The sequence below is a fragment of the Eptatretus burgeri genome, chromosome 2 (genome assembly GCF_056783735.1).
Source record: "Eptatretus burgeri isolate ZD-2024b chromosome 2, Ebu_testis_v1, whole genome shotgun sequence".
NCBI classification, from domain to species: Eukaryota; Metazoa; Chordata; class Myxini; order Myxiniformes; family Myxinidae; genus Eptatretus; species Eptatretus burgeri.
Genome location: NC_140962.1, coordinates 44,987,634 through 45,006,498, shown reverse-complemented (window position 1 = coordinate 45,006,498; position 18,865 = coordinate 44,987,634). Strand labels below are relative to the sequence as shown.

Sequence of the window (18,865 nt, the reverse complement as noted above, 5' to 3'; positions counted from 1 at the left end):
CAACCAAAATGTCTTGGCAAACCTACATTTATCACATCTTCCCCATCGCTTCCCCCTTCAACCTTTGAATGTAAATCTATGAAAGTTCCACCAGCAGCCTCTGTGCCAGCTATGACTTTCATCCGAGGAATATTGTCTTTTAAAACAGCATTTTCAACATATCCATAAAACCATAAGGAAAAAAGTAAGCCTGCCATGTTTAGTTTAGTATTGGCATCAGAAGAACCTGCATACAGGTGCTGGCAGAATTGGGACCGTGTATAATTGGCAACAGTCAGACTCGCACTACACATAGCAATGCTGTTAGTCTGTGCCATTCTCCATACAATATGTACATGGTTTATGGCTTATGGTAATGCTCTCCTGCATATTGTCATGTTTCGTAAGTAACTGTGCATAAACGACAACAAAATGCCCTTTCTTATTATATATCTGGTTACAAAGTTGGATGATTTATGGAAACATAGAAAGGCCAACCCCATCTAACAACATTGGATGCTGGTGGATGTTAAATATCCCACAGTGTATTTCGACGAAGAATTGCCTGGCATCCTGGAAACGATATCCCTCGCAAATTTTACACCCCTCACCCTGGTAAAATTCAAAATTCCTTCCCTAACCAGCTCCAGTTGCAAGTCATGCCTGACCAACCAGTTCGTGAAAAAACTTGGGCCAATACTACATGCTCTGTTAGCTGTGGTCCCCATATGGGATGGGGATGGTGATGGTGATGCATACGATGGTGATGGTGATGAGGAGGATGGGGATGGAAGGGCCTATAGGATGGCAGCTGAATTTATCAGGAGTTTTTCACTGTTTCAATGCATCCTTGAACAATCAGAACCTTACTAGCATGTAACACTCGCAGGTAATGGCCACAACAAGAGCTCGTATTTTGGTGGTCAGCCAACAAGGTTGCCTGCCCTAATACAAGCGCAGGATGTGGCCATTACCCATGAGTGCTACACCCGAGGTGCCAAAATGCTTTGAACAAGGGCTCATGATGAACACTGCGTCCTAAACATGATAATGCGTGGGCAGTGATGTCACACAAAAAAAATATCCAGAACTCATAGTCAAATGTTTGGCACAAGCAGGCTTGCTGAGCTGATTTTGGGGGGGGGGGATTCTGAACAGGTTTGTGCAGGAAAACGTGCTTATGGACATGAGGCATAAGCTTTTTCACCAAGCTTTTTGTCAAAACTGTGGCAAATTGCTTATGTCGGATCACGAAATATGGAGGGCCTTTGAAAATGCTTGAGTTCACTGCATAAAATGTACCCACTCCATGCTGAAACCCCTGTCAGAGATTAACTGATTCAACAAATACATACTCTGCTGCAACAAGCGTTGATTAAACCAGTGCTGGTGGAAGAATTAATTCCATTAAGCCAGTGCTCAGCTGTGCAGCCATTTGAGGTAAGGAAGGGGATGGAGGGGGAACTTACACCGGAAACAGACTTAACGAGAAGGGCACCTGGTAGAGTGCAAACCTCCGCCGCGTAATGCCTGATCCGCGAGAACGTGTCGGGCCCATTACATTTTTGAAATATCATGCTACACAGTACTAGATCGTTTTTGGCCTGATCTCTTAATGGTGAAGAATCACATTTAAAATTCTGGTAGCCGGATCCGGGTCTTCACCACAATCTAATCACTTCGTCCTTGTCACACACCCAACCTTTCCACAAAATTTCATCCGGATCCGTGCACAATGTTTTGAGATATCCTGTACACAAACAGTCAAACAGACAGAAAGTGGTGAAAACATAACCTCCTTCACCTTCAGTGGCGTAGGTAACCAGACACCATCACGATTTGGAGGAGGAAGGCAGGTTTGAGAGTTCAGTCTTGAGATTAGAAAGATGTTGTTTCCTGGCTCAGCTACACACTTGCAGACATACACTTGTTCCGAGTTTTGTGGAAGGAACTGAGATCGCCTTCAGTTGGATTTGCCTTCCTTGAGGTGAAGGCAAGTTGTTTCAGGCCAACTGCCTCACCATAGAGTAGGCTTCAGTGTACCATAGGCGGAAGGATATAACAGCTGAAGACGAGATGGAAGAATTCTGTGCATGAGAGAGCAAATTTCTTTGAATGAATTCCCAGGATGAGTTGATGTCGGAGGAAGTAGAGATAGGAGACCAGTCTAGAAGTCTGATGGCTGCTTGAAGTCCCTGCCAGTCGGCCTGAGTGAAACGCCAGACTCTTCGGCGCTAAGGTGTCTCTCTGAGAATGGCCGGAGAGATGTCCACTTGAACAAGAACATGGTCAGATGAACCGAATAGAGCAGAAAAACAGCAGATATTTGCAAGGAAATTGGTCAAAATCAAATCCAGAAGTGATGATGTACCATTGACTGAGATCCGGGTCGGGAAGTTAACAGAATGTGTCAGTTGCAGAAATCCTTTGCTGAAGTGCCATGGCAGGTGAGGAAGCTACTCACACCCAACCAACTGACATGATGGCAATTCAAATCACCACATATGAGGAAGAGAGAGAGAGAGAGTTGGGATGAGTGGATAGAAGTTGGTCTATCTTGTCGGCGAGCGAGATGTAATGGAGTCATCCCTGTTTGGTGGATGGGACACCACACAGAAACAAGAGGTGGAAGTGGAGGGGAAGAGATATTCTTAGGAGTGTGGTAAAGTGAGGGCTGTGCATGGAGAGTGAGGAATAGAGTTTTTGCTAAAGAGAGCAGCTCCACCACCAGGAGGAGGCTTGGGTCTATCATACCGAAGGAGGGAGTAACCAGGGAGAGATACTAAGGAGTTAGGGATGCTTTGAAGGAGGAAAGTTTCTGTAAAGCAGATTATGTCTGGTTTGTCAGTGGCAACCTGTATGGAGAGATCTGTCAAGTTTGAGCGAAGGCCCCGGATATTTGAGGTCCACACCGTTAAGGAAGAGGGGTGGGAGGAGTCATTGGGTTCAAGAGAGGGGAGGGGTGGGGGAGGGTAAGACAAGGGAGGGAGAACTGTTGACAGTGCATAGGAGATTGCAGAAGAGCTTGGGGAGAGGGCAGGATGAGTCAAAGTAGGACAAAAGCCTAGGTGGTGATGGGCTGATTGATGCACAGTGGGGAGTAATATGAGAGACTGCAGACGGAAGTAGAAGATTGAAGGAGGTGAAGGAAGAATCTTGGAGGGAGGTTTTGAAGGGGAGGGGTAGGGGGAAGGTTGTGATGGAATGGGGGTAGGAGGGAGTCGAGAGTGAGCACAAGTAGTAAGATGCTGGTAAGGGATAGGGTACGGTGGCGACGGGCAAGTAGAAGTGGAGGAGGGAACAGACAGGGAAAGGTTTGACACTGAAGATGGACAAAAAGGCTGATGGAAAATGAACAGCCATTGCAAACTGGGGTTTATGAGATCTTCAAGTCAGAGATATGTTTCAAAACATTAGGGGAGAGGTGGAATAATGGTGAGTTAAGAGAATCGAGAAAGGAAGTGTTGTAAGAGTTGGAATTTCTGGAGATGGAATAATTGAAGGATCGATTTGAATGCAGCCTTTTTAAGGGAAAGAAGAGTGAATTGTCATTGAATCGAGTATTCAACATGAGAGAAAAAGGAAGTTGAAACATTAAAAAAAACTAGAACGGGCACTTGGTAGAGCGCATACCTTCGCCGCCGCTACTTTTTTCCGGGCACATTTGAAAAACGTCATTTAAAAACGTCCATGACGTCACAACCATCAGTCCGATGGACGTCAAATTTGGTGTTAGATGTCATTGAGGGCAGTCCAACAAAATGGAATGATAAACACTGAAAAAAATCGAAAGTTTAAAAATGATGTCATCTTGTGACGTCATTTTGCCGCACTTCCAATGACGTCACTACCAATCGCGGACTACCATCCTGAAAGCTCTTATTTCACGGAACATTTTAACGTTGGTTTCATGTCAATAGCTCTATTAGATCTGAAGTTATGCCGACAAGTATATTTTGACCTTGAGTGTGACCTTGACCTTGACCATAGAGTTAATTTGCAAAACCTGTTCATAAATAAGCAGATATTTTGGTACTGATCATAATGCCTGGATTTGGGACAATTTCCTTTACAAATTACATAGATATTTGAATATAAAATATCTGGACATTTTAGCCACAATTGAAAAATGTTATGTTCAAACGTCAATGACGTCATAACGGTCAATCCGAACAACGTCAAATTTGGTGTGTGACGTCCTTAAGGTAAGTCCTACAAAACGGTATGATCAAAACTGATGAGGTCGAAAATTGAAAATTTACGTCATCTTGTGACGTCATTTTGACGCACTTCTGATGACGTCACGTCAAATCTGACACCACGTACCCGAAAGGTATTTCGTCATGGAACAATATGGCGTTGGTTGCATGTCGATAGCTGTCTTATGAAGGAAGTTATGCTCAAAGGTTTGTTTTTGACCTTTTCATGACCTTGACCTTTGACCCGATCGCTCCCAAAATCTAATCAAATCGTCTTTGGATAATCACGAATCATCCCACCAATTTTCATGCAATTCGGTTTAATACTTTCTGAGTTATGCGAATAATAAACAAACACACATATTCACAAATAAATAAATACACAGCGACCAAAACATAACCTCTCGCAGAATGTGAAGGTAAAAACAAAAAAAACTAATACAACCAGATGAACAGGCCAGGTGGAGCATAGCTTGAGCAGGATCGTGGGGGTATGTTAGGCAATTGGTTAGTACAGTAGGAAGGACTGGTTTTTTTAAGGTTAGGTAAGAGAGTGGTCGAGTAAAGGAAAAGGTTTAAGAAAAGATTGTGAAGGTGGATGGTGAAAAGATTCGCTGGTATTGAGGTTCGGCGCCATTCGCTGGTATTCCGGTTACTGACTGGAGGGAAGGAAGGATGAGGAGCTGCGTGGAGTAAGAGAGTCACATGTGCGACACAGTGTACAGAGTCACGAGTGCTGCACGTGTTGAAGATAAAAGGGAGACTAAGACGGGTAAAAGAGGAAAAGCTAAGCAAGCTGGAAAAAAAGAAGCAAGATGGCATTAGTCAGAAAATATAATTGCCAGGAAAGGTTTGAGTGTTACCACGGCCAAGCAGAAGTATATCTAATGATTGGATTATGAGACCCATGAACAATGATTCTGTCTTACCTGCCAAAATATCATGACTGAGATGTATGATGTATTTATGACGGTGGAGTGTGCTCACTGGTTTTGCAACACCTGTGAAAAGACTGCCGTGGAAACAGTCAAGGCTGCAATGAAAGGCAAGGATTTGGCAGAACTTATGACAGAAAAAATTGAAAAGGTGCTGAGTGATCAAGTGAAACAAAATTGTGACAAAGGTCCAGCAGTCAGTAAAGGGTTTGGTGGAAGACAGAATGCAACAAATGAGCAAGACATTTGCTGAGGTTACTCGCAAGAATACATTTCATGATACTAGTCACTTATATACCCAAAACTCAAATCCCAGTGGGTCTACCTTAAGCCAGAAGACATGTGAAGTCATGTCGGAACCAATGGAGAGTGTGGTCAGCATGGTAACCATGCAGGAAATGGGTAGACCGTGAGAGGAGGAAGAACAACCTTGTAATGTTCAATGTTCCTGAGTCAAAGCAGGATCAGATGCACAATAGGGTTGCAGGGGACAAGAAGGCAGTGAAAGACATTCTCTCAAATGGAGTGAGGGTTCAGGGAACACAAATCTTGAAAGCAATTCGATTTGGAGGAAAAGGTCAAAACAGGAATGTAAAACCAAGGATACTGCTGTGGAAGAAATTCAGTTCTTCTCTTGCGGAGTCTGAAAAAATTTATTAACGGCACACATCAAATTACAACTAACAACAAACATGCACATGGGAAAGAGGATAATAAGACAAGCAATATCAAACACGATCCTCTTTCTGCTCATAATGCACAGAGCAATTGCCTTTATATTACCCTGGACAGCAAAAGACATGGAAGAGCTAAATATCTGGCAAGAGTGAATGGATGGGGGCGGCAAGCGTGAGAAAGGGTACTGCAGACATGACCACTTTGGGAGGGAAGGGGGATAGACACGCTCAGGTCATGATTTGCAGAATGGGAATACGAGGTCAGCCGTCAGAAGGAGAGGTGGATAACAGAATTGAGACAAAATATGAAGAGGCTGAGTGGATGAGACACAACCCTATTCCTTTGATCATACCTTCCGTTCACCATTGAATAACCAGATTCTCAAAACACTACATTCCATTTTTATGCTGTTAGTAAAGCCTTTGCCACCAAAAGCCATTAGTTATATAATTGTCATTGGGCAACAAGGCGTCTGTTGCAATCGCCTTCCGGGAGTTATTTAATTACCACCAAACAATAGGACGCCTCTTCTCTGGAGTCAGCAGCAAAGCGTCCTTCTCTTGAGCAGCGAAGGTGCTCAAGAAGGTGCAGCGAAGGTGCAGGGGCATTTAAACATTGGAAATACTAATTTATCTGTATATATATATATATATATATATATATATATATATATATATATATATATATATATATATATATATATATATATATATATATATATATATATGAGATAAAGCACATAAGATTTAGTAAGATACCATTTTATCCTGCTTGTATATCATCAACATCACTATGGAGATCAAAAGACTGTAAAAAGAGATTTTACTGACGGTCAATTTGATTCCCCTACAAAAGTAACACTTTATTTTATACTATTAAAAACAGTTGTAGTAAAATTGAGAATACATGAATGTAATTAATTTTATTTCTTCCACTCTGTTCATCCAAGTTGATAGTCACAAAAAGAAGGTGGATCTTCTCGCATCAGCTAAGAACTTGAGGCAGAGCGAAGAATGGAAGGATGTATTCATATCACCAGCCAACACAAAGAGACAGAGAGGATTGATGGAAACTAAGACAAGAGCTTAGAACAAGGAAGCTAAGTGGTGAGCACATCCTCATCATTAGACTGGGGAAAATTGTCACCAGGGAAAAGAGATTCCCAACCGACCTTGGCGAGTCAAAAGTGAATCAGTGTCCAAAAGGAGGATGATGAAGACATCGCAGTGAGCAACTCTCCACAACATCTCTCTGATGACAGTGATGGCAGAAACATAGAGCTTGAAGGGGCCAGAGGGGGTTTCCCAATGGATAGCCAGAAGTGACTAGGAACGACCATACCAAATAACCACCAATTAGTCAGAAAAGAAAAAGGGAACAGGAAACAAAATGAACTCAATGTTATGTACTACGATACAGACTCATTAATGAACAAGATATCTGAGCTTCAAGTTTGTATTGGAGAAATGGACCCAGATCTCAATCTTGATATGCTTGACACAGCATGAAATGAAGCAGAGGGCACGAATACGCAGGTCCTTGTAATTGGAGATATGAAATTTCCAGATATTGACTGGTCCCAGGCACATAGTTCTACGGCAATCCATCACCCATCTCAACTATTTTTAGATACCATCCAAAGAAAGGAGGATGGTTCACTCGCCACGACAAATGAAGAGAAAGCATGGACCCTCAACAACTCCTTCGGGAGTGTATTCAGCCCATGTGACCTATGACGTCACAGTTAAACTTTATTTGACGTGGTGAATCGATCATTTGGGTGCAGTTTCACTTTGATCTGTAAAGCGGTTCTCGAGAAGAAGAAGATTTTTCTTTTTAAAAAAATAATAATAATGGCACCAAACCACGTGACAGATGACGTCATAATAATTTTTTTCTGTGTTCACATCTTTCTCCAGATGAAACACAGAAATTTTCATACTGATGGGATGCAGCATTCAAAATGTATTTTCACCGGGGTACCACTTCACCGATGATGTCAGAGTCAGATCACTCTTATTCCCCATGCAGAATAGTTGCCAGATGCCAAGTTTTAATTTTTTCCCATGGTGCGGTTGAGGAGATACAGAGGTCCAAAGTTTTCCCGTTTTTCCAACATGGCTGCCACCCCATGTTACCTATGACGTCATAATTATCATTTAAAAATTCTGCAGGAGTAGTCGCATCCATGGTGAAAATGTTGTGTCAATTGGATAAGCAGTTTCGCATGGATGTACGTACATGCATATGTACGGACGGACAACCCGAAAACATAATGCCACCGGCGACTTCGTCACATGAATAAAAAGTTCATTTGGAAAAATTGTTTCTGCATAATTCGTAATTCATCCAAATGTGGCATTATTGGTATGGGATGATTGGTTTACCCTATACATACATATACATGTATGTATGTATGTATATATATATATATATATATATATATATATATATATATATATATATATATATATATATCTTCTTCTTCTTTTGGCTGCTCCCGTTAGGGGTCGCCACAGCGGATCATCCGTTATGATCCGCATAATGATTTGGCACAGGCTTTACGCCGGATGCCCTTCCTGACGCAAATCGCCTCTTACGACACAGGGATATGGTACACCTATTCTAACCGGGGCATACACTGGGCCCAGTACACTGGTTCTCACTTCGCCGACGTCGGAAGGATGACAGGCTGAGTCAACCTCCTGATGTGTATTAATTCAAGCGGCCAACGGGGCTTGAACTCAAGAGCTTTTGGATCCCAAGCCGCTACCTTAACCACTACGCCAACACCAGGCACATACAGATACAATGACAAACTAATGATTGTAAGTACTGCACAATAAAACCTGTATATTAACAGAGTTCAAGAACAATGCTTCACTGGGAAGGGGTAAAGTGACTTTCATGCCACCCTGTATATATATATATATATATATATATATATATATATATATATATATATATATATATATATATATATATATATATATATATATATATATATATATGTACATATATATATATATATATATATATATATATATATATATATATATATATATATATATATATATATATATATATATATATATATATATATATATATATATATATATATATATATATATATATATATATATATATATATATATATATATATATATATATATATATATATATATATATATATATATATATAACGGATTTCAGAATCCGGTCTGATGAATGCATCCACACATCCAGGTCCTCAGACAGTTATTTCCTTAACTGCATGTTCAGGATAGACCCATCCCCATGTTTAGTGGGATTTTAAATGTGGTGCGTTGAGAAGGCTAAAGAATATATCCCCTCTCTTATGGGAAGCTTCTTTTCTTTACGACAGACACATTTATGCACATATTTATTTCACGAGTTCTGATGCCCGCCTTTTTTTTTCCAACAACGTTTACACACATTTCTTTCACCGACACCGAGGCCCACCCTTTTTCGAGAGCACGGGTTGTCATGGTAACGGTGCGCAAGTGGGGCAGGGTGAGTTTGTTGGGACTCTGCCTGCCGGGACAGGCCGCATATATAAAAACAATTGGAGGTCCGTTCTGAGGAAAAAGAAAAGCAACCGAGGAAGCGAGCGAGTGAGCGTGTGGGTGTCTGACAACGAGTGAGGCACGTGTCAGTCACCAGCGAGTGAGGCACGGGTCGGTCACCAACGAGTGAGGTACAGGTCGGTCACCAAGAAGTGAGACGCGGGTCAGTCACCAACAGACCATGTGGGTCACTGGACGTCACCAGTTCCGTGAAGTGTGAATAGCTGCCCGTGTCGCAGCACCAGGGCCTAAACCCGCGACAGATGATCTCGGTGCCCCGCAGACGTTGACTGGTGTTCAAGGCTGTTGGCGAGTGGGTTCATAGCAAGGCTGGGTGCTGGCGACGGACAAGACACGCACATACACATTTCAGGACGTTTTCACTTAACGGACGACTTCTCTCTGGTGAGCGAGACGACTCTCCCCCCCCCCCCAATGATCTTCTGGGTACCCTTGTCTGTGTTTAGTTGTAAGTAAGTCAACCCCCGATAAGCATCTGCTCTGTGTCTCTTTCCTGTCATTTCGATTGATTTTCCCTGATTAACTGTTCATTTTGAATGCTTTGGAATTTATTCACTTATTTACCTCAGGAAATAAAAAGTTCTTTTTATTTATTTATTTTCTTATTAATAAATAATTTGTTGACTTCCAACCTGTCCATATTTGTCCTTTCCTTCTATTGGTTTAGCATTGTCCGAACCTCGATAGACTGGGAGGTAATTACCAGACTAAATGCCCTGTATAAGTCGGCAGGTACCAGTGGTTAAAAACACTCGGCCGCCCTAATTAAGATCGAATCAAGATAAGATTGGTGCTTTGCCGAGGGCACGCTCCCCATTCAGGTAACCACGTGACCTCAAGTTTAATGGAATAATTAGACGGTGGACACTGGAACTCGTGGTTGACTGAGTGGCGTTCGTGGTTCTAAAACAACCCACCGTGCCACAACGTTAATTGTGAGCGGTGGCCCCAGATCTGGCTCTTCCGAGGACAACTGGGGATTAATCCCCCTGAGTGACAAACTGGTGTCTCAATATCCATGGCAGTAACAATATATATATATATATATATATATATATATATATATATATATATATATATATATATATATATATATATATATATATATATATATATTTGTACGTGATGTCTTGAGCGGCAGCTCACCTCGCATGGACCAGTCTACTGCATGCAGTGACCAGTCCATGGTAAGGCCGGGCTTGTAGGGACAGATCTCTCCTATAAGATGTGGGGACGATCCCTCCAAGAAGATCTATTTTCTTTGCAAAGGTCCTACTCCTGTGCCCCAGGATTTCTCCATTGTGCTTGCGACTCACTGCGTGCGGCATGGCCCTCTCAATGGAGTCTGTTGGGGGTCAGTGACAGGTATTCCGCCGGCAACCTCAGACTCCTGACCTGGGTTGGCCTCGCCGTACGTAGTTAACCGCTGGGTCGTTGTGTGCTAATCGCCGCCGGCCTGGCAATATCAGTGAGCACCGTGCCCTGCACTCTTCAGGGCAGATGGTCTTACCCACCACACCAGTTGTGCAGATCCGGTGGAAAGGATATGGGTGCTGGGTCGGCGTTCATCGCAGAGGACCTCAAGTGAACCAATATTGGAATGGTTCACGGTCCCAAACTGCTACAGACGTCCACTGTGGTGATCTTAAGCTTCAGTCTGCCACCTCTGCACCGAGGTGGTCAACACCTGAAACACGTAGGAGTGCAGAGGAGGGGAGTAGAGGGGAGGACAGTGGGCCAGGGCCCTTAAACCCTGGCAGGGGAGACGTCGAGCTGGCATTGACCCATCCCCATGGCTCCATGGCTTTACATATATATGTTAAAGGAAGAGAAGTCAAATGAGTAAACAGCAACACACTTAGCTTTGTACAATAAAAGTTACATAAAATTTATTCTTAATGAAGAAGACATTGAAGGCGGAGGTGTGGAGTGCAGAGGGGGTGGAAGAGGGGAGGCTGTCTGCAGAGGGGAGGGGGAGTAAGGGAGGCTGCTGCTTTCGTTCGTATGCAGCAAGTGACTGTCGGTTGCAGCTGTGATGAACTACGGGCGCTAGTGTCGTGATGCTGCTGGGTGGGTGGGGTGCTAAATTAAGATTGCATTTCAAAGCAGGTAAAGGGAGGGGGGGAGCTGGTAGGGGAGAGGAAGATCCAGAAGGAGAGGCAAAAAAAGAACAGGATATGTGGAAGAAGTGGAGAAAGAAAAAGGGAAGACAGGTTGGGTGGAGATGGCAGCCTCTGCAACAGTTAGTCAGAGCAGGAATTTGTAATTTGTTTTTGGTGTCGGTGAGACGCCATAGAATCTTGACATCCACAAACGAATGCTAAACAGATGGGACACCCAGTTTAACGTCTATCCGAGAGATGGCATGCACAATGATGGATTGATCGCCCCACATGCAAAACCAGGCTCACATTTTATCGCTTGGCCTAGTTTCTAACTCAGGTTGGACAGATCAGAGCTGAGTGCATTACCTCAAAGCTACCCTTCCAGCCCCACGTACTGTTACACTTTGTCTAAATATAGCTATTGCTGAAACCCATTTGCTAAATGGATACTTTTTTTTTAATACCAAGAACAGAAACATTCGCTCACTTAATTGTTTTCAATTCCTTTGCAGAATATTATTATGATACAATTACAATTTCAGGACAATGCTCACAGCAGTAAGACAATGAAGACCTTCGTTCTTTTATTGCTGTGAGCATTGTCCAGATACTGTAATTGTATAATCTGCATGAAAACAAGTACAAGGGCATGGGATGTGATTAACATAACTGAGGTCAGTCATTGTACGGTGTCTACATTTCTGCCAACAAAAAGTAAATGCCAAGTACAATTGAGCAACATTGTAGCCGTTTTCCGCTGTTGTATGTTTTCGTGGCTGCTTACGGCAGAGCTGTATCCACACAATTTGAAATGGATTTTCTCGAAGCGACTGCAAGTATTCATTTGAAGGACCCATAGTTCATTGAATACATTGATTTTGCAACTTCATGAGCTTTTACATCGAAACATTCACTTCCTTTCAAGAACCCTGAAGAATTGATAATGCAAAACATTTCATTCACAGTTTGTTTTGTATATCTCCCCCCCCCACCCCCTCCCCACAGTTTTCTTTGCAAATGCATCTTCAGAATTGAAATGCTTAAACAAATTGGTACACTTGGTCAATTCCTTCTTTTCCTAAGCATTTAACAAGCAGCTAATATTTTGATTATACGTCGCAAGTGGCCTTACGGTGCTTTTTGTTCTTTTTCTTCCCTCATTGGGTTGAATTTTGGGGCATGTGGGATTTGGCTGGCTGTTGGCTGATTGAAGCTGAGGAAGGACAGGCTGCCATGCCCCAGGCCTACGTCTGGAGCACTTCCCGATGTTGTCCAGGGCAGCAGAGGCCCCTCTGGTTCAGCATTAGGTGCCGTCGCTCCGACAAGCCTGCATCTCTTGGAGGAGGTAGGCCGGTCAGTGTGTTCCTGTCATCTCCCTACACTTGTTCCCTCGTCGCACCTTTTACGTTCAGCATTCATTATCGAAAGAACAGGTCAATTTTAAGAGTTGTCTGGTGCTTGGTCCTTCAGGAACTGAGGCTTTCTGAAGAAAAGTGGAGGGCAGTATGTTTGCATCACTTGAATAAGGTCTGTGAAGATAAAGGTTATATGTTCCTTCTCATTGTCGTAACTCAATTCCCAATGGAGAGCCTCGTGTTATATTGTTCTCCCTAATGAAAATAAGTTTTTAAAAACTTATTAAAGTCATTTAGAAAGTGACGTAAGCAAGGGCGAGTACAAAATAACTTTTCATAATAATTAAATGGCACAACTGAACATCCTAAATTAAAACCATCATTTTCTAATAGTGACCACAAAATAGTTATAATAATTTGAATACCAAACTGAACGCTCTCAATCGTGAACTCGTGTGAGCCGGCCCGATTTTTCAGTGCCTGGCATATGCCATTTGCATTGACTGAGGAACAGTCGTCTTAGGAGCTGCACAAGGACCATTTGGATAATTGTCTCATCAGTGCTCTGAATCTTGGCTTCATTCCCACTGCATTTTTTTGTGGTTTAGGTGGACCTCGGTCCGTGATGAAAATGGCCGAATGATTGAGTTGCCTCATTTCGTATCACCAGACACTCTCATCTACATCAACCTTACCACTTCCATTATTCGTTCCATTTGCTTCTGCTTCATGCACTGTTTTGTGCTTTTTGCTTTCCATTTGCTGTTATACACTGTTTTGTGTTTCTTTACAAAATAACTCTCGTTGTAGCTTTATATAGTTTTGTATAAATTGGTCTTCACTTCCTTTTTCCTCCCTCTCCCACTGATAACACCAACCACACTTCCTATAAATTTCATTTATTTGCCTACTTTTCTTCCTTTCCCACTTTCCCAGCTCCCAGGTGCAGGCATTAACAGCAAGCAGTTGCTGAAGCACAAATCATCTTCCTCATTTACTCCTTGGGTGTACCAGACATCTCCAGGGAGTGAACCCTTGGTCTTGCCTGGTGGTAAGAAGCCGAAAACTTTTCGGAATTGTAGTTCATTTGTCCTGATTATATCCAGACACAAATACAAAAGGATCTAAATTGTCTAATGTCGTCAACAAACAAGTAAGGGGCAAAGCCTGTTTCAGAAAAATGGCCAATCTGCTGTTATTTGATGCCCTACTGAATTAATTATGTTGAATGAATATGCAGTTATGTGATCTGATTTCCACACTTCATTATTACAGACAAAAGAGAACGCGCAGTGAACAGAATTCTGATTTGATGTACCATACTCTTTACAGAGCATCGGTGCTGCCGAAGCAGTTTCTTGGCAAGTGTTATGCTGGGTGGTTTGCCATTGCCTTCCCAATCGTAGTTAGGGCAGGAATTTTTGGCATGGTGCTGGCGATAGCTCGCCCTCTCTTCGCGAAGGTCACCGTGGCATCTTTAACATCCATCAACGAATGCCAACAGAACGGACGCCCAGTTTAACATCCATCCGAGGGACGGCACACCCATTGATGAATCACCCTGCCTATGAAACGCCAGTTGATAGCTGGGTCGGGATTCTAACCCAGGCTAAAGAACTTTGAGGCGAGAGTGCATGCCTGTCGGCCATTCTGCCAGCCAGTTGAATGGAATGCATTGGTTTTTTTTTTTGGTTCTCATTATCAAATTTAAAAGTAGCAGAGCCACTGTAAAGACAATCTATACATTTCTACTTTGTGGAGAGCAATAGACCTCGTTGTTTCCAAGTGCATTTCCCCCTAGTTTCACACTTTACTCTCCCTTTGAGTGATTTTGACAATCCAATAAATTACATATAATTCACATTTGTCATCTTTCCATTTCATACTATAGTAATATGATTGCAATAGTTTTATTATAAGAAAGGCTCACCATCGAAGCTCGTTCATGCATGTTGCATGCTGGGCTTGTGTATTAGGGTCTCTTTAAAATCCGTCTAAAATTGTTGTCCAATGCCCCATGGTGACTGTGCTTTAAGGCGTTCGGAATTAAAATTGAAATGTATGCTGGAGTTCCTTGTACGAGAAATGCTTTTGCTTTTGAGTTTCATTTATATGGGGAAAACAGCTCACAGCTACTGAAATACTTGCTTGAAAAAGGGTTAGGGGTTAGCATTTCTGGGTAATTTAATCAGAAGAATTCCATCATGCATTTTGGACTCACAGATTATTTAAATGATTTTGAAAGTGAAGGTAGAGGGTAAAGCATGTTTCAGAAAAATGAAAAAAAAAATTTGGTGAAAACTAGGTTTGCCAAGACAGTCGAAGCTTTATAACCCAAATTTAATGCATTCTATTGTATCCATAATCTGTTTGGGTTGGCAGAATATCTCGGAGGTATTCTCTTGTCTTTGATCTGTCTGGTTTGGGTTCGATTTCCAACCGGTAAATAAACTGTCACTCCGGTATTTTGTGGGCTGGACGTCGAATCGATGAGTGCGCTGTCTGTCAGATGGGAATTTAAACTGGCACACAATTGTGAACATTGATTGGTAGTGAACATTAAATATTGCACCCTATCTTTCACAAAGAGTAGCTGATTGTCGCGGGAACTCTGACCAAATTCCAAATTCACGTCGGGACTGCTGATGCTGGACAGGCAATAGCAAATCACCCTTTGTATTTCCTTGCCCAATAAGTTGCTTCGGCAATCCGACACATTGAAAAGGGTTTGGGATTAATCCTTTCATCCATTCTGCTGTTTATTCTGGTTATTAAATCATGTTTTTTTTTTTGAAATGCCAATTGTTTACAGTTATAAAAGCATTGTTCAAATGTCATTTGGATTTGCAGAAGAAGTAGGTGCTTTGGTACCCTCATCGACGGAACAGGAGTGCGGTGAAGAGCAGCATGGAGATGAGGTCCCTCATGGCGCAGTAGTTAACGTAAACCCTACAAATACTCGGCCTCACAGCGATACACCTGAGATCCGCAAATACAAGAAGAGGTTCAACTCTGAGATTCTTTGTGCAGCTCTCTGGGGTAGGATTGTGATTGTATCATTTATTTGTAAAGAGGATATGATATGTGCTTGATTGGAGCTATCATTGAACAAAGTATAGATAGGTAATCAGGTTGGACCTTGGTGCTTACTTTGGTTCCACAGGTGTGAATCTTTTGGTTGGTACTGAAAATGGTCTGTTGCTGCTCGATCGTAGTGGACAAGGTCGAGTCTATCCATTGATTAGCAGACGTCGCTTTCAGCAGATGGATGTTCTGGAGGGACTCAACATTTTGGTGACCATTTCTGGTGAGGCCACAATGCTGTCCTTTGGGGTGTGGTCTGATTTCAACAAAACTACAAATTTGTCATGTTTTTGAATTTTCCTCCTTCTCCTACCTTTGGCCTTTTTGTTTATTTGTTTTTAAAATTTATTTTGTTACTACTTAAATTGATTTCCAACAATTTGCATACAACCTGTGTAATAATAATTACGCATGCACGCACGCACACGACTCGACTTTAACATGAGATAAAAACAGCCATTGACCTTGGGAAATCGAACTGCCAATCTGCAAGACTCAAAGCAGATACCCTAACCACAATGCCACTGAGTTTGGTAATACATGAATGCCGCTCTTGCGTAGATAATACATTTATGATCTTGTAGCCACACACCTCAAATGCTTGCGCCAATTAACCCACGTCGAAAACCCTGATGACCTTGATACATCATCTTTCGGCAAACCCGATTTAGCGGACATTTCAAGCTGCCCGACTTTTATTTGTTTTGTTTTGTTTTTTGGACCCTTTCCAAAGGCACCAACACAGGATGGGTGGAAGTATGTCAGAGTATTAACTAATCAAAAGATGAATGGGTGGGATTAACAGGTTCACTTCTGATTTATCTGTGCTTTCATATTCCCCTGTCTTCTTTCTCAACACAAATCTCCAAATAAATGGAAATAGTGTCAATGCCTTCAGTTTCGTAAACAGATTAAGATGAGCTTTGTTGCAAGGCGTGCTGGGAAAGAAATGCCCACATCCTTAGAAAACATGCATCCTATGGAAGCCGAAGTCATTTCACTCAACTCGGGGAGATGGATTGCAATGTGGGTTGCGAGATAACACGGATCAGCTTGGATTTGTGCTCATTCTGCTCAGGGAAACAAGGTATTAGTTTTAGAATCAAAGTAGGGACAAAAGTGATAAACAGAACAGACTATCCAAAAGTATCTCCAGAAATATAACTCATGCTACTGAGCTATGGATGTCTCGAAAATACTCTTATCATTACTCTGTTTCGAAGAGGTGCATCAAAGTAACATCTTCTCAGCCTTCTGTTTCAAATGATCGTGTTATTATTATTAGTCATTTTAGTGTTTATAATTTTTTGCCATAGAATTTCTCACGTATGGATCATGATGAAGAAGAATAAGAACCACTCATTTTGCGTGTTCAGATGCATATGGCTGCTGAGGCCGTTTTACATTGGGTAGGGGGCACAATCCAGGACGGGTCGCCACTCCGATGCAGGATACTCAAATTGCTCATTCCCAGTAAGTTGGTACTCATTTTGTCGACCTCGGAAGGATGACAGGCTGTCAGCCCACCTGGTGTTATGTAATGGCACGACAGGGATACAAACTCAGGACGCTTAGATCTTAAGCCAGCCACCTTGACTGTAAAACAAACACCAGGCTTCTGGATCTTCTTGGGATTTCTTTTTCTTTTCTTTTTTAACCTCTTGCCTGAATTTGCTCTCAATCTCATCCTAGTCGCTGTGTATCGAAAGAAAAATGTACATCTCCCTGTTCCATAAATTATTTGTTCCTTAAATGTACATCCAACAGCTGCTGAAATTGGTTTTGATCCCATGCAAAATCACAATTGTTTTCAGAGCTGTGACGACACCCCTTGGAATTGGTGAGTCATTTCCCATCGGTGATCACAGATGAGTCCACATTGTAGACTGTGTCTGCAATGTTAGTTGATTGGTGATTTTTAAGAGTATAACCACAGAGGAACCTCTGTAATTGACCAAATAGTTGAATGGTCACTATGAAAGCCATGAAGGTCAATCTATATCATAATACGCTTGCTAGTCTGTCTGTCCCTCTGCCACATATCTCAAAAGATTGTGAATTAAATGTTGTTTCGTCATTATTTACTTTTAACCTTTTCGACGTCACGAAGAAGATAATTAATTTCGGATAATTTATGAACACAATTATTAGGCTACTCACAATCACTTGAGAGTGGCAATGCCACAGGATTTCCACGGGAGAGATTTTGCGAGGTTGTGGATGGGGATCTGAAGGTAGTTTGGAGAATTGTTCTCAGGAGACATATATTGTTGCTACCAAGATTGTGAATGCGGTGAAAGAAGAAATGTAAGAATACCTTCTTGCTTTAAAGAATGGAAAGAAAGGGGGAGGGGATTACAGCGAGTTGGTAGCCTGGTGGAGGAGCTCCTAGTGAGCCAACGGCCATCCATTTCTATTTCTCACCTGTGTCTGCGGACATCCTCCTGCAGTTGGGTTACTTTTTATTAGGAGGTTGGTGGCAGGATTTGCACTCCGGCCACCATAACATAAAACACTTCCTCTCGCAAAACACACCAAAAGCAAAAATAAATCTGAAAACGTACTCTGTGGGAGTACCTCCTGTGCAGCTACCATTCACAGGGCAGCTTACCGGATGATGGGATTGGGGCAAAGCCTTTGGTACCCCCAATCTTTGATGATAGGAGGGAAACCACGGGGTAACCTTCCAGGGTAAGATTGTGGTAGTGTGTGTTGGGGTAGTGCTGAGGTGTCATCCACCAGACTGCGGTCTCCTTGGGTTAACCTGAGGCGGTCCCTTTAGGTGGGTGCCTGGAATGTCCTATCCCTAAGAGAGGAGGATCACCTGTCTCTGTTATCATCTGAGCTCAAGCGTTTGGACATCGGTATTATAGCACTCTCTGAGGTTCGGAGACGGGATTGCAGCAAGATCATGGTGGGTGG

At 42.3% G+C, this 18,865-nt stretch overlaps 1 protein-coding gene across 9 annotated transcripts in view; it reads left to right on the top strand.

Moving 5' to 3' along the window:
• Positions 1–18,865, top strand: part of LOC147031950 (TRAF2 and NCK-interacting protein kinase-like) — a 219,144-nt gene that overhangs the window by 184,851 nt on the left and 15,428 nt on the right. For 6 of the 9 annotated variants that reach the window (XM_085869193.1, XM_085869191.1, XM_085869189.1 and 3 more), the window contains 5 exons: positions 12,718–12,849; positions 12,975–13,031; positions 13,796–13,910; positions 15,710–15,898; positions 16,023–16,166. In XM_085869193.1, the coding sequence (XP_085725319.1) occupies positions 12,718–12,849; positions 12,975–13,031; positions 13,796–13,910; positions 15,710–15,898; positions 16,023–16,166 (637 nt within the window). The remainder of the gene's footprint in view (positions 1–12,717; positions 12,850–12,974; positions 13,032–13,795; positions 13,911–15,709; positions 15,899–16,022; positions 16,167–18,865) is intronic. The other 3 variants (XM_085869192.1, XM_085869190.1, XM_085869194.1) reach the window with 2 other exon arrangements.